The following is a 26,442-nucleotide window of genomic DNA, read 5'->3' as shown; positions in this document are numbered from 1 at the left end:
GTGCCGCCGCCGGACGGGACTCTAAGATGAAGTTATGGGATGTCGTGGCTGTCTGCCTGGTGCTGCTCCACACCGCGTCCGCCTTCCCGCTGCCCGCCGGTAAGAGGCCTCTCGAGGCGCCCGCCGAAGACCGCTCCCTCGGCCGCCGCCGCGCGCCCTTCGCGCTGAGCAGTGACTGTAAGAACCATTCCCTCCCCGCGGGGGGGCCGCCGGCGGACCCCCTCGCACCCCTACCCGTCTCCCGCACGCATCCCAAGCCAACCCGATGGCTGTGTGGCCTCCCGACCCATGGGCAAGGGGTGCGGGTGCTGAAGCCCCCAGGGCCTTGCCTGAAAGCAACACAGACTGGTTTGCCCAGCGCAGAGGGGATGGAGGTTTTATGCTGCCCCTTTAGCATTCCGATGAACAAATATCCTCCCCACCAGCACCACCACCTAAGAAACACACACACAGCTGTCCCCTTTTCTGTTTCCTCATCTATGCACACTCCCAGTTTTTCTTCCTTCCAAAGTCCTTTATCTGTGTGACTGTGCCTGGCTATGCTTAATTCTGAAAACTATTGCACTTTCATCCTAAACTGCGCCTGCCAGCCGAGAGGCCAGCTTTTCACAAAAGCAAGCCAGAGGCAGAGAAAACACAGAAGGGCCTACATTTCCAGAACAAGCGTCTGGGTAGTGTCAGATCTGTTCAGAAAAGTTCCTCTGTTCAGAAAAGTTCCGGTTCTAGAAAGACTTAACCATAAATAGTGCTGGCTGGGACTAAGGACAAAGACTGTACCTCATTCCACATGTGACAATGCTAACTCTTAAGAAAAAAAAAGCCAGGTTATTCTTATCAGAAATTAAGTCTGTGATTTACCTCTCAAAAATTAACATGCTTTAGAAGCAAGTCAGTTAGGGAATATCAGCTGTGATGTGATACCATTTTCCCTCCATTCCTCAGAAGTTTATTACATGAAGTGAGAGATGCTATATTACAGGCCATAGAGGCTGTTGTGGAGGCATAATGTCAACAAAGGTAGCAACAGAAAATTTCACAACCCCAAAATAAAGAAGGAATGAGTTGTATGTGACTAGGATACCACCCTGGCTACTGTTCCCTCCCAACCCCACCCCCACCCCCAGAATTATCCCTTTTGCCCTTGAAACTTACTGTGGTCACAACCACAGTAGTAATCCCGGAACAATCAGCTGTGTGCTGAGTCCCCCAAACCCATTGGCCTTGGACTACAAAACAACCCAGTAAATGCAATGTGCTTATTTTATGCTTAATTATAGCAACAAAAGCATCTTCTTCCACAAATCCCAAGAAAGACAGAAAGTGGATTTTTTTATAAGGCAAATTAAGACTTCAAAAGTAAGTTAGGGAACATGGTTGATCCTTTGAAACTAAAGTGCCTGTTCCAAGAATGTCTGTCAATTAACTGTGTAAACCTATTTTAAAGGCTTTTATTTCCATCACAAATTTCATGTATATAAATATTTCTCCAGCAGAAACTTAAAAATGCCCCTTAGTGCCAGGTCTTCCAAAACTGGCTATTGATTCACTCAAACGGCCTAGACAAGAGGGACAGGAACACAGTGGCAGATAATAGTTCTCTAACCCGGACATTGCCAAGAGAAAAATGACTGTGCCTGATTACAAAGCTGATTAATTCATGGAGGTTTAATTGCCATATTAGTGTTCTGTTTAACTAGGCTCATTTAATACTGGCTCCGGCTCCTGGCTCAGTTTTCAACTAACTCTGTGTGACTTTCGAGCAAGTTACTTTCGAGCTCAATGAATACTCTGTAACCGTACCATGAAGAGAGGCCTTTCTGCTCCACAATGCCAGCGGCTATGAGATTTGCCCCTTGGCCTTTATGCTCCTGTCACAAAGTCCTTTGGTAAGAGTCTCCTAGGAAGAGACTGGAGTCACCTAGGGAACTTTAAAGAATACAGATGCTAGGTCTCACCCCAGGAGATTTTGATTTACTTGATTTGGGGTGTGGCCCAGGCACCTGAGTTTTTAGGTGTTCCCCAGATGAGTCTAATGTACAGCCAGACTTGAATCACTATGGACTGATAATACCCAAGAAAATCTGTGGCTCATATAAGATACAGTCACAAAGCAAGTGAGTTAGCACAGATTGCAGGGGTGAGGGCATGTTGTGGGGAAGAGGGATTGCTTCCCTTTTCCAGAGCTGATGCTATGTCATCAATGAAAAAGATTCTTTGAACGACAGAACACACCCCATTGTGTTTTGTCTATGGAAAAACCCAATAAATCCTAGAGGAAACCAGAAAAAGAAATGTTACCAAAAAGAAACTGAGCTGCATTCTAAGCCATCTGACTCTTTTCCAGGTATGTTTGATTCAGTAGCAAGCTGTCAGCGCAGGGAAGGCAAAATAATGACAGTATGCAGACTTTGAACACTCAACCAGTGTCAACACGCCCTGTCACAGTGCTGACATTTATATCCTGCACTGTACACAGTGCAACTGGTTAAGGCTTATGTAGAAAAACATTAAGTCACCACATTTCACTAAAAAATAGAAAGTGTCATAAATTCTGATTCCTCTAGTTCCCTCCAAATGCTTGTAATTTAATGATTGAGCAAAAGAGCTTTCATGCCACATTAACAGTCATTCTGTGCTTTTCACAGGAGGATCGGAATATACACAGTTTGCACACTCACCTTTGAGATTGCATGTGTCCTCCTGGTTCCAGTTTAAATGAAACATTCAGAATTCTATTCCTAATATGATCTCAGTGTGAGATAACCAAATAGAATTCATAATTGGCCAATGGGCTTGCCTAGAGGCTGGCTGTAAAGTAAATGGCCCATGGCTGCCTCCTGTAGCAACTTCTAGCCTGTATAAACTCAAGGACTTGTGATTTGACTTTTGGGGCACCTAAGACTTTTCTCTTTGGCTATCTTTGTTCATTTATTTTGCTTTTTGCCACTATTGTGTCCAAAGGGCGATTAGAGTAGGCATGAGGAATCTGCAAGGTGAAACTTGCAAATGTCATAGCATTTTCAAGCTGAAAGGAAACCCCTCTAGTCCTGAAACCTAAAGAGGCAAAGCAGTTCATCCAGAGTTTCCCCCAAACAACTGAAATGCACTTTATATGGGAAGGGAAGGATACTTTATATGGGAGGAAGGTCTTGAACTAATGGCTTAGACCATGGTTCACAAGGTTGTCTAAATTTATTGAAAGTTAGTTCATCATAGTCATATTCCCTATCTCAACTCTAAATGTATTTCATAAGCAAAAGCATAAAATGCATGTAGTTTAAAAAATTTGCATCTAAATGCATACATCCATTCACCAAATAGTTACATGTATGCCTGTCTGTGCCAGACACTGTCCTAGGTGCTAGGGATACCTTGATACACCTAGTAAACAAAAGTCCCTGACCTCACAGAACATACCTTCTAGTAAATGTACATGTATGGTGGTATGAAAAATCCAACACGAAGAAACCTCAGTCCAGTAAGGTGGGCTTAACTTTTTGTGCAACTGGAAACCAACTGAAATGACATTGAACATCATTAAGTTGTAATTACAAGTAATTCCCAATTTAGTGTAATATATGGGATTATAGTCTACCAGTTTGTTAGCAGGTCGCAAAATTTCCTATAGAAACAAGTTTTTAAATTAAGCTGTCAGGTTTTCAGGGTAGCCACAAAAACCTATGTAAACCGTGATAAAACTGAACTGTCATTCACAATATTATTAAGTGAGTCTCTGCCCTGGGGGCCACATCCCATAATCTGCAAAAGGAGGGAACAGAACAAGAAATCAGGGAGGTTCAGCAAGCAAGAGCTCAAGGTAACACATTCAGACCAGACTAGGATTTGGACCCCAGCCTTGCCACTGAACTGAGATGTTGAGCTGTTACTTAACATCCCTTAAGGTTCAGTTTTCTCCCCTGTAAAATAGTCGTAACAGTAAACCTGTCTCATGGGTTGATGTGAGGGTTAAGTTAGGTATTGCTTTGTAAACCCTCTGCTCCATAAATAGGGATCATAGTTGTTATTTGCCACCCTCCTACTTGCAATGGCCCCTCCCTGGGCACCCAGTGAATTCCCTTCCGCTGTGACATCTGCCAGGATGCTGCTCTAAATGGTGGGATTTCAGCAGCACAACAGCGTACAGGGAGTGAGAGAAATGCAGCTCTTGTGGGCAGGCTATTTTGGGCCTCACTGTTGGTTGGTCAGCACGTAGGCAGGCCAGGCTTGCCTGGGATCGTGCCCCTGGGTCAGATACCCCTGGCTCTTCCAAGGTTTCACAGCTCCATTTCTTCCCGACTTTCCAAACTCAAGTGTTTCCTATGGAATTTTTCTCACCAGACTCCCATGGTTATGTTAGGGAAAGCTCTTCCCTTATGGGAAGGAGGGCGCTAAGGTAGGGTAGGCTCTTTCTGTGTAAGTGATAAGAGGATTGTGAGTTGGAGGCTACCTATATGGAGATAGAGCGTTTCTGTTGTAAATGATCCCAGCTGGGCATTTAATTTAAGATGTTTCATAACCCCAGCATAAAAAACTTTCAGTAAACTCTGAGACCACCTCTATAGAACTAAGGAAACTTCTAGTACAACAAGCTGGATAAATGTTAAGCTTTCAAATCTAATGTCATGAAACATAGAATTTAGAATAAATGAACACCGTCTATCTATTGTGTCTTATTGCTTAGGGACTGTATGAATTAACAATACTATAACCAAATAACTACCTAAGCTGGAAGGGAGCTCTGCCACTTGGGAAGGGTCTCTTGGAATCAAGAAATTGCACATCAGACTCTTATAGGAGGCACTGATCTTTTACTTGAGATCTGAAACCAACATTCTCACTCTGGCCCCACTCTGGAAACCTATTTCAAACTATTACTGTGTATAGAAATCTATTTAAGGCTTAAATTGATTTGGCCAGTCTTAGGACCTTAGGCTGACCCAGGGCGTAAGCAATATACTCAACGGGTTCTACCTCAACTGATGTAAAACTTAAAGCTCCCTGATATTTTCCCCTCCTAACATCTCTTTGATCTTTGTTTATTTATCACTCATGGCCCATAGAACCTTCATTTGATTAAAATACTTGTTCTTTATTTAATTACTTGAGCTCAAATAGGAAACAAATATTAAATATCTTTCATGTACTGGGCGCTGTGTGGCCTCAAAAAAGCTAAATTTCTAAGTAAAGTTGCTTGTGATATAGTTGTAAACTATTGCTAGGTGAATGGGCAGATGGCTGGATGGGTGGATAGAATGTCAGTCAGATAGATATGTTTATTGTGTAGGGTTTAGGTGAGCTGTATGCATGCATGGTGAAAATTCCTAGCAGTGAGGTCACTGGGATTTGAGGATCATAGCAGGGAAGACTTCAAGGAAGAGGGAGGATTTGACCTGGTACTTGAAATATGGTTGTTGGGAAAAGAAGGTAAAAGGAAAGGGGAGCATTCCATACTAGGGAGCAGCATGGGAAAATTTGTGACCATGATGTGGGGAAAGGACAGACCAGTCTCCAAATTCTAGAAAGAGGTGCTAAGAAGTGGTGGGAAATTGACGATGCCTTGGTAGGTGATACCAGATTGTGTGATGCTACAAAATTCAGGAAAAGGTGTTAGTTCTGCTTTTAATAGCAGTGGGGCACCCATAGAGCAGGCAGGTGACAGCAAGGGGATCTTGCTTCAAAGCTGTCTTGAAGCAGAAGTTACCTAAATACCCAGACTGCTTTTGAGTGGGGCCGCGGGCATAAGCATGTCTTTTATTTTGAGGTATTGTGCTCTTATTTTTAACAATCTTCTACACATAGGCACAATGGAATCAAACTATTAGCCCCAGGTAAGTGAATAGTTGCAAATAAACACTATTTTAAAGCTAATGACGTAGCACCTTTTAACTGTCCACATGATTAACACAGTTCTTGTCCTGAAATCAAGTAAGTTTGAGCTCTACAATACAAGAGTCGATACTATTATCCCCATTTTACAGGTGAAGAAAGGAGACCTAGAGAGTTGTTCCAGGTCACAAACCTAGTAAGTGGTGAAGCCAGAATTTAAACCTCAGCCTTTTGGTCTGAAAGCCAATATTTCTTGACTTCATTCATACAAGCATGCATATTAATGGATTAAGAAAATACAGATATTTGGCTTGCTTAAAAATGCACTCACTAACCCTGAAACAAAGATTTCCAGGAAAATTACACAAGCAAGCAAAGAGAAAGGAGAAGCAGAGACTATTAAATTTCCTTTAGCCCCTTTTTAAATTTCCATTTGGGCTGTGGTAGGTTTAAGCAAGTATTATTAATGACTACTTCAAAGTCCAGATCAGGACATTTGAAGAAGAGAAACATGAATTTCTCTAAGTATTCCTATAATATTGATGCTTTTTGCAATGAGAGAAGCCTCCCTAACTATGCAACAAAGCAAGGTCTTCTCAAGTGTTTGGTAGGCAGACAGCATTCGGGAAGCCTTGTGGGAGACTAGTTCTTAGATCACTCCCATTCTGCCCAGCAAGGGGAGGAGATGGCATCCACATGGAAACCTGGCATGACTGCACTAGTGCCAGAGTGATGGCCTCAGTGGGAATAGGAGTATGCATAAGCAGACTTGGGTCACCCCTGGGAAACAGCAGTCTAGCTCAGTAAAGGCAAAACCCACTTTTGCATGACGTTAATAACATAATTGAAGTAGAAAAGTATGGTTTTAAAACAATATGGCCTTCCAATTTTTTGCCTGCAAACCTGCAAATAAGAATGTTAAAAAAATGTTACCTACTTTGAAGCTTTCTAAAATTTTTTATCATAGGTTTAAATGGTTATACCAGATGTCATTGCAAACCCTTTTGGGAACTGTATATATGCTTTAAATATTCTTTTGGCAAAACTTTTGCACCTGCACATGTAGCTTATTCAATTCGTGGAAAATGATCAAACTAATCAGCCCACATCAATTGGCTTTTTGGTCAGAAAAGGTCTGACTTTATTTTCAGTTCAAATATTCATGTTAATACATACCCCATGACAACTCTCACACTTCTGAATCCCATCTGTAAGGTAAAGAGATGGACAGGTGAACAGTCAGACAAGCAGAGAAAGCAGTGAGGCTTCCCAAGGGGCCTGGCCAGGAGGAAATACGGAGCAACTTGCTTCAGGATTTCTTTGTTTATTCATAAAGTTTTCTCCTGTTGCAAGTGTTTGTAGTACCGTGAACACCCACACACACTTCACTAAGACTGACTTCTTTTTCAGCATTTTGCCTCGTTTTTTTCTGAACCATTTGACATCAGAACATTAAATACTTCAGTATGTATCTTCTAAGAACGAGGACAATGTCTTATATAGGCACAGTTTGGTTTTCAGTCTCAGGAAATTTAACATGGATATAATACTATTATCCAATAGATAGTTCATGTTCATATGTCCCCAACTGTAGCCATTATGTCCTTTACATTTTGTTTTGTTTTTTTTAAACCCAGGACCATAAATTGCATTTGACTGTCTGGTATCGTTATACGTCTTTAATCTAAAATGATTCCCAAGCCTTTTTTTTTCCCATGACATGGACATTTGTGAAAAGTCTGGGTTCTTTCACAGCTGTTTCCCACACTGCCCTTCGGTTTGGATCTGATTATTTCCACATGATTAGATGTAGGTAAACATACTTGGAATGTCATGTTCCTGATGCTGTGTCATCACATCAGGAGGCGCCCAGTATCAGTTTGTCTCAAGGAGCCGTTCATGCATGAATGCCTTTGTATGGCACCTGAAGGTGTTTATCCCTGGGCCAGGCCCCACAGTAGGATGGCGAGATGGATGAGAAGCTCACCGCCTCTCAGTAAGGTCGAAGGGGGACTGGTAAAGCGGATGTGGGCAAGGAGAACCACAGCAGGAGCATCAGCAGGCAGACCAGACATTTTAGGACACGGCACATGTGGAAATTAGGAAATGGACATGGATTCTCTCTCAACCACCCATAGACACTGCGGAAAGTCTTCAAGTGCCCCCAGAGGGCCAGGCACCTCAGTTTGAAGACACTGCTCTAAGCCATAGTGCACACAAAGATATCACTCATGGGCTCAGGGTCTGCTGACATTTGCATGTTTAGTTGTCAGGCATTTTGATGAACACAGAAGAGCTCACACAGCCTCTCAAGATGGGCCTGTGGCTTCTGCCCACAACCCACCATGCCAAGGGCTCCAGGCCCTGCACAGAGATCTCTTCTCTGTAGAACATGCTAGACTAAGTAGGGACCAGTGTCTGGATCCCCTTTCACGCAATCTTGCTTTGTCTAGAGACTGTAGAGTTGACTGTGCTGCTGCCTTCTGTGTAAACATTGCTGAAGGAGGGTCCCAGATGTGACAACCACACTGGCTTACACTAGGCACCATTTATGAAATGCATTCTGTAGCCCAGGAACTGACCTTGAATCTTTTCTTATGTTATCATATTAATTTGACCTGAAGGAAAAGGTGTGACTAGCCCCATTTGAAAGGGGAAATTGAGGCTTATAGGGTTAGCAACTTAGCCAGGGTCTGGACACAAGGCAGCCCGAGTCCAGCACTTACACTTGTCGCCACTGCACAAGATCACTTCCTGCCAGCCCAGGATACTCAGATGTCACTCTTCTGACTCCATCAAAAAGTTATTAAGGAAAAAAAATGAGGGAATGCGTTTAGCAGATAAAGTTGTTTTATTATGATAACCATATCTCATTACCTATAGAGTCTTTGAGATTCCCGTAAATTCACTCACCAGGGGTAGAAATTCCCTCCTAGTATCTGACCACAGGAATCTATCAAACAAATTCAAATTTTAAAGATTTCTTTCATCTTCTCTTAGTCCTTCCTACTTGTACAAATCACTGAGATCCTTACATGCCTTTTACCCACTGCTCAGTGGGTCCTTTGGGAAGGGCTGACGGACGGACGCTGAATGCAGAATCCAGCGGGGTCCTGCAGCCTCTCAGGCTGAGGGCAGGGCTTCGCTGAAAGAAGAAAGGAGAGACACCCCCACAACCACCTGCCTCTGATAACACCACAGGGATGATTTGCCCTAGTGGCTTTTTGTGCACTTAATTTTACTGGGTAACTTTCTTAACCTTCCCTGTTAAGTTTTTTGTAAGGGCAGTAGCAGAGCTCCTGGTGTGTGCTCGTTAGCTTGGGGTGTTTATTACTGACTGTGGAGTGCTTTTAGCTCACACCAGGTGTTCGTGGATTAGCTAACAAATGAACACCCTGTTGGGTGTTTATCTGACTTAAAAGCGAACAGTGGACACTTTCCACCCAGGGGGACCGTGCTGTATTACTGTAAAATCATTAGCATAACTATGATAAAAGCATGGACCCCATACATAGAAATCAGAGCAAGACGATCAGAACCTGAGTAACAAAAGGAATTTACCATCTGTCTCTCCCTGAGTGGGGTTTTCTGGCTATTTGTATTCATGGAGTAATTTTCAGTCCATTTATTACAAATTTTCTTAGTTGAGTTGTAGGAAAACAGCTTAGGATACAATACAACTAGTATGTGCAGTGTCATTCAGAGTGGGTGGAGAGGGTAAATAAGATGGCATTTTGATGGGCAAAGTGGCTTTTCAAAGTACACCCATAGCTCCTTTTTCTGTAAAGTGTTTTGCATTCTGGTTGGTCTTTTTCTTCTGCCTTTAGAGAATCCAGAAATGCTTTTTAAAAACAACAAAACACTGGTGTTTTTACAAAGCAAATACTTTTCAAATAAACTGATGTCATGCCTTACTGTCAACAAACCACTGGTCCTGAAGAGAATGCACTGGTAGCTCTGGAAATGGTCGCAATGACTTAGTAAATTGCCTCAGCTGGTGATTGTTTTTAGGAAAATAAATGCTGTGGACACTTCTGAAAGTTAACCCAAGAGCAGCCTATGATCAGGACAGTCTACCAAACACTAGATGAATTCTGCATCCAAAATTGGAAAGCAAGGAAGGTCATTACATAACATAAGACGCATCAGCATTCAGTGCTTAGTGATCTATGGGCTTTTGAAAAAAAGTAGTTCAAATAAGTGGCAAAGTCATCACTTTGAAATAGAAGCAGATGACAAAACTTTACAGAAGTTTTTCAGAGAACTGGAACATTCTCATGAACTCACATTTAGAGTCCATTCTCATGGACTGCACATTTTTGAGGTCCCTGGAGGTCAAATAAGAACAAGTGTTGATAGCCCACAGATCAGCTTCCAGGATAAACTGCTTGGCTCTCCTGATCCATTTTGTACCACTTGCAGTGGGCTATTCTAACCTTTGAGTCATAAGCCGGGTATGACATAAGCATACTTGAAGTAGCAAAAACAGGAATGAATACAATTGAGATGTGAAGAGAATGGTAAATTGAGTGTTTGACTTGTGGGTGATGGAGACTGAAGGAATCATAGCATGTGGCTGTAGTGCGTCCTCTCAGGGGTCATGGGGCCCTTCTCTATTTTTACAGATGGAAACTGATGTTTAAGAATGCCTCACAGTAGAATCTGGATGTCTTCAGATGCAGATACAGGGTCCTTTCTACACATCTTTTACGTCTGTTAAATAGGGCACAGGAAAATGACTTGATGATTTAGAGAGGGTTGATGACAATCATTTCAAATGTAGCCGAGACATTAAGCCAAGAGATAAACTGAAGAGGTTGAGTGCTGCGAAGTTTTAAAATACCTCCTGTGGGGTTTCATGGGGCTCCTGACGGCAGTGGCTGAGCTGAATGCTGCTGGGGCATCAACCAGAGGTGGTCTTCTCCCCGACAGAGGTGACCGAAAAACTCGCATCTGGCCACACTTTCCAGCCAAAGCTTAGACTATCCTCATCTTAGCATTTTGGAGCTGGAAGGGGCCCCAGAGAGCATTGAGTTGACCTCAGAAGGGTTAAGTGACTACTTCCAAGGTCACAGGGCTGATCAGGGACTGACCCAGGACTGGAATCCAGGCATCTATTCTCTCCAGCTCTGCAGCAAGATCCTGGTCATTTGGTGCCAGCGTGAGTTGGAGAAGCTTCCGGAGATGGGGCCTCTCTGTCTGGATCTGCTGCCGTGCTGGCTGCAGCTTTTCCTGTTTTAACTGGGAAATTGCCAGAGCTGCCTTAGTGTGACATGCAAGAACCAGGACACGGGAGAGATGCCCCTGAATGGCATGGCTTTTCCTTTTTCGGAGACAATTTACTGTATTCTGTGGCCCATAGCAGTCTAACTTTAGGATCTACTTAGTGTACCTGAGTTCATACTGAATTTTTCAACAGAAAGTATACTTCTCACTTCCTGTGCTGAACTGGTAAATGTGTATAGATGAAACCAGCATGTCTTGCACTTGTTTCAGAGTAAATTCCCATATGCCACAAGACTTGAAATGCTCCATGGTAGTAGAGTTTTTATTTAAAAACAAAAAGACAACAAGTTTGAGCTTTGAAACGGAACCACCAAGTCCACATTTACTAGTCTCATGGCCTTCACCAAATATTGTTCTTCTCTGAGCCTCAGCTTCCTGAGCTGTAAAGTGGAGATAGTATTCAATTTAGCCTTGAAGGGATGTTGTCAGTTTAAAGTCAATGTGTGAAAGTAGGCAGTATTCCACTTTTATGTTGGTAATGTTTTTAAGTGCTTCAAGGAAGCTCTTATATAAGGTATAGCCTGATGAAATTTTGTCATATGAGAAGTTTTACAGGTTAGACTCAGCCATGTAGTAATGATATTCTTGTAATGGTATCCCAACATTAATGAAAGAAAATCATGTTTGTATCTTATAGAAAGATAAAAATAACTTATTCTAAAACAATGACATTCGTTGGGACTCTTCTTGAGAAGTTATATCAATTTTAAGTTGATCTTTTCATGTAAGTATGTATGGGTGTGTCTCTGTGTGTAGACATGTATGTATGCATGCATGTGTGTATGTGTTTATAGACAGAGAGACAGTGATCTATATTTTTTAAGATACTTGGCCTATAGAGCAATTTGCACTTTACCCACAGTATAGTAAGCAAAGAATACCAGATTAAATGTCTCCCACCATTAGGGGGTTTTTCATTTTCCTCCTGTCTGAAGACAGCCTTTCGTGGGAAGCTCTACATGTCAGGATGGATGGCACCGCACCTTGGCAGCCCCAGATGCAGCATCCTGTGGCCTCATCCTCCACATCCTGCCCCATCCCAGAACTGGGCCCCACCATCTGGGCACTGGTTCCTGATGTACCTCTCACCTGTGTGGTCTTGGCTCAGGCAACAGATCACCCCTATAAGCCCCATTAGCCCTCACCCTTCCAGTCACAGAAGCTGGACACTTTCCAGTGAAATAGCAAGGCTGTTCTCCCTAGAGCAAGAAACCCCTGAGCCTTCTCTCTGGGACCTCTTCGTCAGGCAAGTCCAGCTCATGCAGATCTTAAGCCTGGCCGGAAGGACCTCCCCTCCTGGACAGGAGCACTGTGGGTACTGGAGTCAGGCCCCCTGTCTCCTGGGTCCCTCTGAGCCTCAGAGACCTTCCCTCCACCCCCTAGATAAGGAGTTGTGTCCTTACCACTTTGTTCCTCATAGACAACCTTGTGCCACCTCCCTCTCAGGCCCACAGGTTGAAAACTTCGGATGAAAGTCAGCTTAGACTCCCTGCCTGGCCAGGCTGAGGAGGGTGCAACAGCTACAAGTATAAAAATGACCCTCTGATTAAAAGATAATTAACCTGTACTATTTTTAGACAAATCTGGCATTTTAAGAAAAGACTTTATCCAATAATGCCAGCTTAACCAATATAACATTTTGAATTATGTAATTTTGAGTTCAGCTATTACAGGAAGGACTTGGACCTCTCACCATTGTTCCTATAAAAATTCAGTTGACTTTACAAAATAGTCACCATCTCAGTTCTTTGTTCCTGAGGTGACATTACTGGATTTTTTCCCCATAATCGAGGGCACCAAAGTCTTTGCAGTGAACAGTTTGTTCCCAGAGTGGTGCCCCAGTACAAGGTTTCGTTTGTTTAAGTAACACTGTTTATACAAAGAACACATCAAAGTTAAAATATTTTAAATAGACTAATGCCAAAATATTTAGTTGCACCCTGAAGGATAGCTTAAATCCAAAAACTTTACCTTTTAGATGGACATGTTTTCCAAGATAGATCCTCCAAGCAGGTCTGGGAAATGAGCAAGGATTTGACCTATTTTTTTTTTTTAATGATGCTTCTCTTTTGTGGTTTGCAAGTATTTCACTATTAAAGTTAATAAATGAGGGTCATTTGTGTATCTGACATTCTGCTAAGCCTTTTATAGGATAAAGACAGAGATGCGCCAGTAAGTCTTAATTCAGGGAACAAATCCAAACCCAAACCCCTCTTCTTTTCCCTCAGTTCAGTGAATTCCTAGAAGATGGAGGCAGCTGTGGGCATCTCAGCTAATCACCAGGAGTTTCCTGCCTGGGCTGGGTGAGAGGCCTCTGCAGAATAATTAAGGACAGGCTCAGTGAGGTTGCCTAGCACCCTCTGCAGAGGAGTATGGCTCCTAATGCCCCCAAGTGCCTCACATCCATAAATTGAGGCTGGCTCTAAGAATGAACTCATTTAATTAAAAGAGGCAGGCCTATTTGCCCTGTGGTGTGAAAAATACAATGCCCTTTCCTGGCTTTCAGAATTCATATCCATGTAAATTTTTCAGCATAAATATTTGTCATTTTTTCTATTTTTCATGAATATGAAGGGGAACAAAAACCTTGAGCTTAGTAAGAGTTGCCTATGGCCTGAACTTGAGGCTTAAATAATATTTACACATTAGCAACAAGGTGTGAGGGAGATTTTCCATCAAAGGAAGGAGTTTTCATTAGCTGCATGCCAGAAAGCCTTTTTTTAAGAACAAAATATAGACTTTATTTTTTAGAGCAGTTTTAGGTTGACAGTAAAATTGAGAGGAAGGCAGAGTTCCCATATACTCCTTAACTCTATACATGTATAACCTCCTCCACTGTCAACACCTCCCACCAGAATGGTACATTTATTACGATTGATGATCCTACATTGACATATCATTATCACTGAAAGTCCATAGTTGACATTAGGGTTCACTCTTGATGCTATACATGCCATGGGTTTGGACAAATTTGCTATGATGTGTATTCACTATCTACCCGAAATTCAAATATAACCAGGCTGTCTGTATTTTACCTGGCAAACAAGGCCTGTGACAAAGCCATGCAGTCAAAATGTCTTAAAAAGGGAGGAAAAATGTTTTTCAAGATCTTTCAAGTATTGAGGGCTAAAAACGAACTATAAGTGCTGATTCAAATCCTTATTATTACTCTAGTAATATGAAATTGTGTAACATATAGATTAATGAGTCTCCAAGCCTGTATAATTTGAACTTCTGTAACTCTAACGTTTTCCCATTAGCTTATATTAAAATTTCAGTAATTTTTTTAACCTCATTTCTGATTGATCTTCAGTTGATTGTTAATCGATCTTAACTTTCTGTATGCCCAGGTTCCTAAATTAATGGCCTACTTAAAATTATTGAATAGAGCCCATGATGTGAGTCCTTTTGTAAAACAAGAGTCTCTTTTTTTTTAATTTGAAGACCCTTCTGTATAGATAGATATATTAGGATTAATCACTCCTATATTAATCATTAGCCACATGCTTAGGATTGATCACTTCTAATATATCTATCTTATAAGTTCCGATTTCTATACAAGCATTTTTTTTGAAACTGGGCACATCTGTATTTATTTCCTCTTTAATAGCTTATTATTGAAAGAACTCACCAATAGCAAAAGCAGCTCATTGTTTTAAAAACAAGTCATTAGTTTCTGTCAAAGTGATTTAAAGTTTTTGTTTTGTTTTGTTTTGTTTTGTTTTGAAAGGAAACTTCCTAAAGGAAGTCCAGTGAGAAAGCAGTCCAAAGGAAAGGACAAATTAAAAGTACTCTTGGCTGAGCGTGGTGGCTCACGCCTGTAATCCCAGCACTTTGGGAGACCTAGGTGAGTGGATCACCTGAGGTCAGGAGTTTGAGACCAGCCTGGCCAACAAGGTGAAACCCCATCTATACTAAAAATACAAAAATTAGCTGGATATGGTGGCAGGTGCCTGTAATCCCACTTACTCAGGAGGCTGAGGCAGGAGAATTGCTTGAACCCAGGAGGTAGAGGTTGCAGTGAGTTGAATTCACACCACTGCACTCCAGCCTGGGTGACAGAGCGAGACTCTGTCGTAAAAAAAAAAAAAAGCACTCTCTCAGGCTCCCTTAAGAAAGTATTACTCAGGGAACAGAGCTCTTTGGGAGACCCAGGGGAAGCAGGCACTGAGAGTTACTGCTACTGCGAAGCTGCAGAAAGCTGAGGAGGAAAGGCAGTTTGGAGACAGTTCTTCAGCTCTCTGGTGGGCAGTGACTGTGCCATTCAGAGCAGAGTAGCTTTCCTGAGTGATGTGGGCTGTTTATTTTGGAGCATTTTATTTCATAACGATGCAGTTCTCAGCTGAAGTCCCAGTGTCCCCTTGAAAAATTAAGAACTTTCTTTCCCCCTTGTAAAATAACCTGACTCATTCAGCCAGCAGTTACCTCGAGGGCCTACTCAAGCACTTGGAGATCCATCAGTGAACAAGCGGGACAGACAGAGTTCCTGCCTCTTGGAGGTGACATTCTTTTGGAAAGACAGACTGTAAATAACAAGCCTAAGAAATCAGTTGGATGGTATGTTAGAATGTAGTAAGAATTATGGTGGAGCGGGAGGCACAGGGCAGAGGTATCTGGATTAGGGGTTGGGAAAGGATCTTGTTTTAAATAGGGAGGTCAGGGTGGGACTTGTGGACAGTGACATTTGAGCAAAGACTTGAAGGAGATGTGGGAGTGGCCACAGGGTTCTCCAGAGGAACAGGGTTCAGGAGGAGAGGGGACAGCCAGCACAAAGGCCCTGAGTTCCTGACTGTTAGAGCTATCGTTCTCGAGGGATGGTGTTGCCCCTAGGGAACATTTGTAATATCCAGAGATACCTTGATCTGTCATGACTAGGATGAGGATGCTACAGGCCTTGTATTAGGCCATTTTCTTACTGCTATGAAGAAATATCTGATACTGGGTAATTTATAAAGGAAAGAGGCTTAGTGGACTTACAGTTCCACACGGCTGGGGAGGCCTCACAATCATGCAGAAGGCAAAGGAGGAGGAAAGTCACATCTTACATGGTTGCAGACAAGAGGGCATGGGCAGGAAGGGGAACTGTCCTTTATAAAACCATCAGATCTCATGAGACTTATTCACTCTCACAGAACAGCACAGGAAAAACCTGACCCCATGATTCAATTACCCTCTCATGACATGTAGGGATAATGGGAGCTACAATTCAAGATGAGATTTGGGTGGGGATATAGCAAAACCGTATCAGGCCTCTCCTGGGTAGAGATGCTGCCGAACATCTTACAGTGCACAGGACAGCCTCCACGATGAAGAATGACCCAGCCCAAAAAGTCAGTGGTGCTGACACTGAGCCCCGTGTTTGAGGAACGGTAAGGAAGCCAGGGTAGCTAGAGGAGAGGGAATAAGAGGAGAAACAGGAGAGGAGGTTTGAGGTAATAAAGGCTGGAGGAGAGCGGTGGCCAGGTCAGGCAGGGCCTTTAAGGCCAGTGTGGATGTGGACTTTTCCTTCAAGAGTAATGGGGAGCCACTGGAAGGTTTTGAGCAAGGGGATTATGATCTGCATTTAGAGTATCCCTCTGTGTGCTGGGTGGAAAATAGATCAAAGGTGGGTAAGGGTAGAATGAAGGAGCCCAGTTCAGGGGCCACTACTGTTATCTAGGCAAGAGGTGACAGGGTTTCAGCCAGTGTGGAAACAGCTTTGTGACTTCCGTACAGCTGATCCAGCCAATGCTAAATTTCAGATAGCAACTAGGCTTTCTAGGGATTCCAATCACCAGTCTTTTCATTATTATACATCATATGTTTTCTATATTACACACACACACACACACACACAGACACACACACACACGTGGTTAAGTTGCCTTTGCTAGATTTTGTTCTATAGGAAGGGATACCTGATATATTTTAACAATTAAATAGGTTAGGTTTATGACAAAACAATTTGACGTGGGTCAGACATAATGTAACCTTTTTATGCTTTAACACAATCTTGGCAAAAAACATTTACTCTTGCTGACAACTCTTCTGTGGCATATTTCTCTAAGCCACTTACAATCCTAAACATAAATGACCTGAAAAATGAGGTGAGGGGGGCATAAAAGGCCTAATACCTAAGAAATAGGTGTTGAATTGTTTTCCCCCACCCATTTAGAAATTTACTACATTGTTCCATTAGTTACTTTTCTCTTCTTACTTCATCTACCAAAACAAATGCTGAAATCGGGCAGAAAGCAGCAAAAGACTGCTGATTCATACTTTTACCACAGGTCTCAGACATCTCACTGTCCCCTCGTCCTTTCTCCATGTGATCTCCCTAATGAGCCTCTTGTCCTGCTTGCAGCCAGACAGTGAGCCCAGGGACAGCCTGCAGCAGAGGCTGGACCTCACCCCTGGGGGCAGGGCTGCTCTGTCCACGAACAGCATCTCATTTCATTTATTGCACTGATGCACAAATGCCACTGTACTCTATCACTGGGCTTTGGGGCTTTTTTTTTTAAGTCATGCCGTTCAAAGGAAGCGGTAAATTAGTCTCTTTGTTAGTAAAATATAAACTGTTTTCCTGTTCCTTAATGATTTTGAAGGAAGTTTTAAACTATAGTTGCATTCCTGAGCTCTTCATTTCTTCTGTCAGATTGGTTCTTGTCCCACTCAGCCATGCAGGATCAAAGCAAGTTTCAGGGGAGAGCACGCGGTATTCCAGATGAAAGTAGCCATATTAGAAGACCTCACTTTTTTCACCCTCTCAGACGGTGTCTCTCAAAGTTTGGTGTGAGGATCTTTGACATTAGAATTCCTTGGGGCTTGTTAGAAATGCAGATTCCCTGGCATCTCCCCAAATCAAATGACTCATCATCTCCAAAGGTAGGGCCAAGAATCTGCATTGCAGTCAATATCCAGGGTATTTTCCTGCACACTCACGTTTGAGAACCACGACTCTAGGTTGTGTGACTAGGCAAGAAAAATGGCCCTAGAGGATTGGCCAGCTCACGGCGAGCTCTGTACGGACTTGTTAAAAACAGTGGATGTACGGCCGGGCGCGGTGGCTCACGCCTGTAATCCCAGCACTTTGGGAGGCCGAGGCGGGTGGATCACGAGGTCAAGAGATCAAGACCATCCTGGTCAACATGGTGAAACCCCGTCTCTACTAAAAATACAAAAAATTAGCTGGGCATGGTGGCGCGTGCCTGTAATCCCAGCTACTCAGGAGGCTGAGGCAGGAGAATTGCCTGAATCCAGGAGGCGGAGGTTGCGGTGAGCCAAGATCGCGCCATTGCACTCCAGCCTGGGTAACAAGAGGGAAACTCCGTCTCAAAAAAAAAAAAAAAAAAAAAAAAAAAACAGTGGATGTTATTCAAATGAAAACTACACTTCTAAGGATTTGTTTTCTTTGAGGAAGTATGTCACCACCACATTAGTCTCCTCTTTCAGCTAAATCATTTTTGCCTCTGTTCTTGGGGATTACAGTGGTCCCATAGGTTAATCAGCTGATAGTTTTGCTGTGGGTCCAATCTTTGCTGACTTTAGGGGGGCACTTTGATCTTGAAGATGACTTGAAATGATCATTTTGTCTCATGTACCATTTTTTCTTTTCTTGTTGAACAGCAAATATGCCAGAGGATTATCCTGATCAGTTTGATGATGTCATGGATTTTATTCAAGCCACCATTAAAAGACTGAAAAGGTCACCAGATAAACAAATGGCAGAGCTTTCTAGAAGAGAGCGAAATCGGGAAGCTGCAGCTGCCAACCCAGAAAATTCTAAAGGAAAAGGTCAGAAAGGCCACAGGGGCAAAAACCGGGGTTGTGTCTTAACTGCAATACATTTAAATGTCACTGACTTGGGTTTGGGCTACGAAACCAAGGAGGCACTGATTTTTAGGTACTGCAGCGGCTCCTGCGATGCAGCTGAGACAACGTACGACAAAATATTAAAAAACTTATCCAGAAATAAAAAGCTGGTGAGTAACAAAGTAGGGAAGGCATGTTGCAGACCCATCGCCTTTGATGATGACCTGTCATTTTTAGATGATAACCTGGTTTACCATATTCTAAGAAAGCATTCCGCTAAAAGGTGTGGATGTATCTGACTCCGGCTCCAGAGACTGCTGTGTATTGCATTCCTGCTTCAGTGCAAAGAAAGGGACCAAGGTTCCCAGGAAATGTTTGCCCAGAATGGAAGATGAGGACCAAGGAGGCAGAGGAGGAGGAGGAAGAGAAAGAAGAAGAGGAAGAGAAGGAGGAGGAGGAAGGCAGCCATCATGGGAGCCTGGTAGAGGGAAATCCAGCTACAGACAACTGGACAGGAGAGAGAGAAAACAGCCCTCTGGATTCTCCAGGATGGCAGCCGATGTCCCTAGAAGCTCAGGGCTGATGTTCCTGGTTGACTGTTACCACCGTTCCAGCTGATACAGTCCACCATCAACCGATCACCGGTGTGGTCGCGGATGCACTTGAAGAATCAAACCAGTGTATCTCCTGTGGTTTGTTTTCATGTGTCCGAAGACACCATGGGAAGAGGAATCCTGGTGTCACTCCTTGTCATTACGTTTTACTGCTGAAATTAAGAGAGGTTTATTTTTCTGTCACTCAGTGGAGACACACCCTGGAAAGGAGAGGGAAAAAAAAGCAAAGATACAAGAGAGAATCACCTTTGCATTTGAAAGTCGAGGCCTGAGGTTTACTACAGCCAGCATTTTTGCCAACGGTTGGTGATTGATTTCCATCACAGCGTGTGGGGTGGGAAGAAGTTGGCTAGGAATCAAAAAGGCTGTGCTTATGATTAAACACAAACCTGAAGGTATTTCCTTTATGTCCTTGGAAACAGGAAATGAGTTGTGGTTTTCAGCAGCATTCTTGTAGCAGAGAAGCGGGGAAGGCCCTCAGCTGCCCCCTGGCAGAGAGAGCCCCCCTGGCCTGTTGGTTTACAGAGAGACAGACGGTACATACCCAGCTCCGTTGATGTGTGGTCACCAGTGACCGGAGAAGCTACTCGATGCAATGCATCTGTTTCAGATACAGAAACGTAGAGAAGATATTTATTGAGATTTAAGTTATTGTTATTTATTATCGTTCACTAATGAGTTTCTCTTTTTTCCCTTATTTATTAAAGTTTCTTTTCAAAGGTGCCAAAGTATATGTGCTCGCAAAATGCAAAGAAAGGTGACAAAAGGAAATTTGAATTGGGAACAAGGGTCCATGCTTTTCAAAGTATTAAAAAGTTTTTTGCTAGTTAAAAATCACTTACTTTACCTTTCCAGGAAAATTTCTTATTAATTTCCCCTGACGTTTCAGCATTTTTCCCAGTTTTTATTTGTGGAGCATCTTGGGCAGGCCCCCTTTCCTGGAGCAGCGTGCAGAGACCAATGGCACTTGGCTTTATTTCTTCCTCGCTCCATCGCTGAACAGAAATGTCGTGGGCTCCACTTCCTGTTGTATTTAAGCTCTTGGTCCCCTCCACGTATATCTATCTATACTATGCATAACCATATGTCGAAAAGGTTCAATTCCCTTTAGTAGGTAGTCCTGGATTTAATGCTGACCTAAAAGTAATGTCAACAGTGCTGTCAGGTAGCTGCATTTTACCAACTCCCTCCAACCCTGCCCACCCACCATCCTCCTGAGAATATGCCAGCTGCCCAGTGCAGCCCAGGAGACACAGGGGCCTTCCACAGATAGGGTCTGCCAGATCCTATACAACCCCTGGGCTGTCATTGAGGGTCAACAGTTGCTGCTCCTATATACCCAAGCACCTGACAGCTCACTGGGGAGCAGATGGCTGAGAAGGGTGCTGAGGAAGCCATGTCTGGGCCAGCCATAGCCACACACATGGAGCCTCATACTTAAGAGTGTGCTGCCTTTAAATGAAGGAGGTCGGGGCCAGTACGGCAGCTCACACCCATAATCCCAACACTGTGGAAAGCCAAGGTGGGAGGATCTCTTGAACCCAGGACTTTGAGACCAGCTTGGGCAACATAGGGAGACCCTGTCTCTACAAAAAATTTTAAAAGCCAGGCATGCTGGTACACGCCTGTGGTCCCAGCTACTCAGGATTCTGAGGAAGGAAGATCACTTGAGTCTAGGAGGTCAAGGCTACAGTGAGCTGTGATCATGCCACTGCACTTCAGCCTGAGTGACAGCCTGGTACCCTGTCTCAAAAAAAAAGAAAGAAAGAAAAAGAGGTTAGAAGGGGAGGAAACATGGGGTGGGAACAGCCACCTCCTCTGTGCCCTAGATTGTGAATTTGCAGCCGACACACTAGGCCCCATATTAGAGTTTGTTATACATTTCATAAAAGGGATTTTCATCAAGCAGATGATCTATCACTACCTTAGTGGCCATTAGCCACAAAACTATGACAGATTCAACAATTAAATGAGCTACTGTCCTCCATCAAGTAATCAGGTTAATTTTACAAAGTAACAAGAAGCAGCAGTTACCAGACATCCCATCCCCTCCCCCCAAAATACCCAAATTCTTCATGGTTCTGCCCTTTTCTGCCCTTTTCTGTCCTTTCTGCTCACCTTGCCCTCCTGGGACATGGAGGAAAGGACTTCCCTCTCACCCTCCCTTGGGATCTTGCTGAAAGTCAGACTGCTCGAAACAGTGACAAACCCCAGCCATCCAGGCACTCATGGAGTGCAATTTGGATGTGGCCCCGGGGGCATCTGTCCCTTTCGGAGATCCCTGGCAGGTGCAGTGGCTGCTGTTCCCAGGCTTCAACCTCAGTGACCCCCACCCCAGCTCCCCATGGAAAGTCCCTGCCCAAAAAAGCTGTAGGATCCAATGGGTGTTGACAGCTCGTTCCCAGCATCACCTACACACCAAGCAGGTTTTAATGGAAGCAAATTGCTTCGCCAAATCCACAAAAGGGTAAAGTTTGTGATTTTTCTTTATCATTGTGATCACCATCTGATACAGTAAGGAGTGCACTTGTTTGGAAGTTCTGACTTCTCTGATCTGTCTTGGTCGTTTGTGTTATACAACCAAAGTTCTCTACAGACTTTATTTTTGTACAATATCATTTTGTAACTTTTTACAAATAAAAACCCATTTCTATCGCTTTCTGTACTTCTGTACTTCCTCGCATGCACTGGGCCAGGCAGCCATCCACAAGCATTTATTAGGAATCATCCCCTTCTTACCACACAGCCCACTGGACGGTCAGTGGCCTTGCCCATCAACTCCCAGCAACCAATCACCACTCAGGAGGGAAAAAACTTGCAAAATTGTTCTTCATTTATTCATTCAACGAACTCTCATGGTGTGCCTGCACTGTGCCAGCACTCTTCCAGGCACCAGGGCTCTGATGGTGACCAAAGCAAAAACCTCTGCCTTCCTGGAGTTATTTTATTTGCAGGGAGACAGACAACAGTCAAAAAAGTAAAATATGTAGTGATCCATGTGTTGAGAAATGCTGAAAGAATACAAACAGGATCCTATGATACAGACACTAATAGGGGTGCTTGCTTTAATTAGAAATGACGTTAAGACTGAAGTTAAGAAACAGTGCCAACAGATCAGGAGTGTCCAGGCAGAGGAAGCAGCTTGTATGAAACTCTGAGTCACGTCACAGACTGCCTTGTGACTATCAAAAGGCGGCCTTGCGTGGGGCTCTGTGGTTCTTCTGCATGGCCTGGGCTGCCCCATGGACAGCATTTGTGTGGCACTAGCCTTTGCCTGAAATGCCCCCTCTTCCCGATGCATGCTGTCCCTGCGTGGAGACTTGGTGGAGTCACAGGTACCAACTTGTGGGCTTAGGCATTCAGAGTCCTTCTGCCAGGACTGGCTGGAAGAGGCTCGAGGGCAGTGCTGAGGCCAGCTGTGTTTTCTCCAAGCCAAAATTCCCGTCCAAAGTCAGTGACTTGAAGTGGGAACACAGGATGGTAAAACTCGTGCTTACCTCCCTTTTTAGAGCCATTTTCCCAAAGTGTGTCCTGGATTACTTACCTGGTAAGATGCTCCTCAAATTTAAAAAATGAGGAGGAGGACAGGATAGTTCTCTGATCAAATAACTTTGGAAAATATTGAGTTAAATAGCATCAACCTATGTTCTAAAGTTTAAAATATAATTGTAGAACTTATCAGAGCCTTTATTAGGCCAATGAATGTTTTCGCAGTCCAGGAGGAGTGCCGAGCACAGAATTCCCCATGTAGCTGTGACCATGAAACGGCTCGTTGTTTTGTCTTCTTTCTCATCACACCTGGTGACCACTCTGGGAACTATTTTGGGCCATCTTGCCTGTTCCCGTGAGCTTCAGGGTGAGTTATGAGCTGGACTAGAGATTAATAAGAGGCAGAAACCACTATGCAGCTCCCCAGTGGGAGGACACCCCTCTCCAAACACACACACAGAGGACACCACCCCCCCACACACACACACACATACACGCGGTATTTGGACACTGGTTTCTTGCTGAGAATGAATAACAAAATGATTAACCAGTGGTCAACTTTAGAAACTTCCTTCAACCAAGAAAAGGAGAATATGCTGAGAGCTGTGAAGTCCTCAGCAACCTGGGGGGCCCTGCACCGTGCTCCTCCCGTCCTTCTTGGGCTGGTGCTTTGCTTACCTGCAGTCCTGAGTGCACGCCACCCCTCACTGTGATCCCCAGGTGGAAGGCCATGCCTGCCGGCCTCCAGCTCTGAAATCTGCACTGGGGAGAAGGGTGGAAGAGCACCGGGGGAGGAGCCTGGATACTGGCTCTGAACGCCTCATGTGGCTTGTGCCCACAAGATCATCTCAGGCCAGCTTTCTGCTGTGTTAAGGAGGCACTCTGGGCGAAAGTGTGATGTGAAGTAGGTTAAAGTGAACTTTCAAAAGAATCAATCCACTCCTGAGATAGAAGTGGAAAATCGGAATTTCCCGAACCTGTGTTTCAAAAACAAAGACCTTCCCTTCAAACACAAGATCCTACTTGGGCCACGGCTGATTTACTATCTGACACCAGAATCCTGGGGAGGTGGAAGCCTGATGCCTCCATTCATAGTCCACCCAGGGAGGGGGCGTGGGTTTCAGCCCAGGGCCTCTGGATTTTTTCCATCAGGTAATGAAGTGTCTGAGCCCCAAGTGTCTTCTTGGGGCTTACATGTGTTAACAGAAGCGCTGCTGGAATCTCATACAATAGTTAACTCATCTGTAGTCTCAGCCTCACAACATCCTGAATGAAATTAAAACCAAATGCTGCCAAGTCATCCCTGAAAATAGGCAGTCGGAGAAACAAAGGGCAAGCTCATATAAGACAAGTAATACACTGCCACGTCTCTGCCCGCGGCGGCTGAGTGAGATGAAGATGGGACTGCAGATGCGGGGAGGAGTCTGTGATACCCCGAAAGTGAGATGTGGAGGGAGAGATGTGGAGAGAGTGCTAGAAGGCCTCAGAGACAGCTGCAGGTGGGGTGAAGAGCCAAAAGGAAAATGAATCAGAGACAGCTACAGATTAGGGTTGCCAGAGAAAATACAGGATGCCTAGTTAAATCTGAATTTCAGATAAGCAGGCATAATTTCTTAGTACAAGTATGTCTCATGCGACATGTGGGACATACTCATGCTTGTTAGAACAAGTAACATATATTTCTAATTTGCCTGAAGTGCAAATCTAAGTGGGCATGCTGTATTTTAATTTGCTAAATTTGGTGAAAGTTACATTGGAGCTGGACCTTGCATGTGAGTAGTAATCTGTCAGGCGGTCTGGGTCAACTCAGGCTGGGATGGGCAACAGATACTCCAGGCAGGAGGAATAGTGCGACCCAAAGTGTCAGAAGGGCAAGTGGTGGGCTCAGAGTAGACTAAACTATTAGACACAGCAAACACAGTGCCTAGGGGCTCAAACACGTTTTAAATATTTTTAAAATCAAAAGAAAAATAATATAACAATATTGCATCCATAATAATGAACCAGCTTAGATTGTACTTGCCTATAGCAATGCAGTTGTATATTTTAATGGAGAAAAGGCCCACAGAGGCAAAAGTGCCCAGAGCTCATGAAGAGTCGCCATGCAGCCTTGGGTGCGCTGCTAACAGCAAATTTTCTGTGTCCTCTGCTTCCAGTTTCCTTCTAGTTTTCCCTTTCTCATGAATTATTAAAGACAACTTTGTGCTTAAAAAATATCCCAGCACTTTGGGAGGTGGAGGCAGGTGGATCACTTGAGGTCAGGGGTTCAAGACCAGCCTCGCCAATATGGTAAAACCTCGTCTCTACTAAAAATACAAAAATTAGCCAGGCATAGTGGCGCACACCTGTGGTCCCAGCTACTTGGGAGACTGAAGCACAAGAATCGCCTGAACCCAGGAGGTGGAGATTGCAGTGAGAAGAGATCGTGCCACTGCACTCCAGCCTGGGTGACAGAGGAAAATGGGAAAACAACCCTTCTTTCCACTCTTCAAGTTAGATTGTCTTCTCAAGACATTTGCATTTACCTCCTACTTAAGGAAGCATAAACTTAAGGCCAAGCCATTGGATATTCCAAGGCTCATTCATGATTTCTGAGAAGCAACAATATGAATTAGGTGGCCCAGAGCAGACTGGCAGTCAAGGGCATGGCAACAGAGGGAAGAGCAGGTCAGATGGAAGGTAGACAGGATGAGCAGACCATACAAGGGATGGAGAGACTTCAGCCTCCAGGAAACCAGAGAACCGTGGAGCTGAGCAATGGCGAAGAAGGATGAGGTTTCAGAACATGTGGAATCGATTGTTTTAACTCGAGAAACTCGTTAAAGTGGTACATGTAGGGGATTTTAACCCACTCCCTGCTCGCCTGCTCCAGGCCTGGGTCTCATTCATTCAATTAATTATTGAGCAGCTATCTCCTGCCAGGGGAGGATGTGAAGACACAGAGACAACGCCGCAAGGGGCTCCCAGAGTAGAGGGACAGAAATGGAGCATGAGAACATGGGTAGGGGCAGTGATGAAGATGTGCAGTGCAGGGTGTCACAGGAGCTCCCATGAGTGACAGGGAATCCTGCTGAGCCTGGGGAGTAGGGGAGGAGGGTGGGTAAGTCGGGGCAGGGTGATGCTATCAGGGACCACCTCCTGGAAGTAGCTGCCTAAACTATTAAAGGATGAGTAGGAATTTCCCAGAGAGGGCTTGAGGGAGGGGAGGGCATTCCAGGCTGAAGGGACAGCAAGAGCTCAGCCACTAAGCCCAGACACAGCCTGGGGTGCTGTTGGCTTGGGAAGGTGGAGATGGGGAGAGGATAGAGCTTTGGATTGCAGGGCAGCTGAGCTTCACTGGGCAGAAGGAGAGGGGAGAGAGGCCTCTCGTGGGAAAGGCAGCCGTGAGGTGGGGGCACAGGGAGCTCTGCTCTGCCAGGCTCCAGGCTCCTTGGGA

General features: G+C 44.1%; 1 protein-coding gene across 2 annotated transcripts; it reads left to right on the top strand.

Annotated features, from left to right (window-relative positions):
• GDNF (glial cell derived neurotrophic factor) lies at positions 1–22,174 on the top strand. 2 transcript variants are annotated; one of them, XM_012460020.2, is made up of 2 exons: positions 1–99; positions 18,718–22,174. In XM_012460020.2, the coding sequence occupies exons 1-2, from the start codon at positions 27–29 to the stop codon at positions 19,200–19,202; spliced, it is 558 nt and encodes a 185-aa protein (XP_012315443.1). In that variant the 5' UTR covers positions 1–26; the 3' UTR covers positions 19,203–22,174. The 2 variants fall into 2 exon arrangements, with proteins under 2 accessions (XP_012315443.1, XP_012315440.1); XM_012460017.2 differs by having other exon boundaries at positions 1–177.
• Positions 22,175–26,442: the final 4,268 nt, after the last annotated feature.

This window comes from Aotus nancymaae, unplaced genomic scaffold (assembly GCF_030222135.1).
Source record: "Aotus nancymaae isolate 86718 unplaced genomic scaffold, 86718_ANA_hifiasm-v0.15.2.pri h1tg000014l, whole genome shotgun sequence".
Classification (NCBI taxonomy): Eukaryota; Metazoa; Chordata; class Mammalia; order Primates; family Aotidae; genus Aotus; species Aotus nancymaae.
The sequence above is the reverse complement of the archived record's forward strand: the minus strand, read 5'-3'. Positions and strand labels throughout refer to the sequence as shown.

What these genes read in the sequence shown, in the direction of transcription:
- GDNF (XM_012460017.2), top strand. Translation starts at nt 27, where the DNA reads ATGAAGTTATGGGATGTCGTGGCTGTCTGCCTGGTGCTGCTCCACACC. An exon ending in CTTCGCGCTGAGCAGTGACT is followed by an intron (nt 178 to 18,717) that starts GTAAGAACCATT and finishes CTTGTTGAACAG; the next exon opens with CAAATATGCCAGAGGATTAT.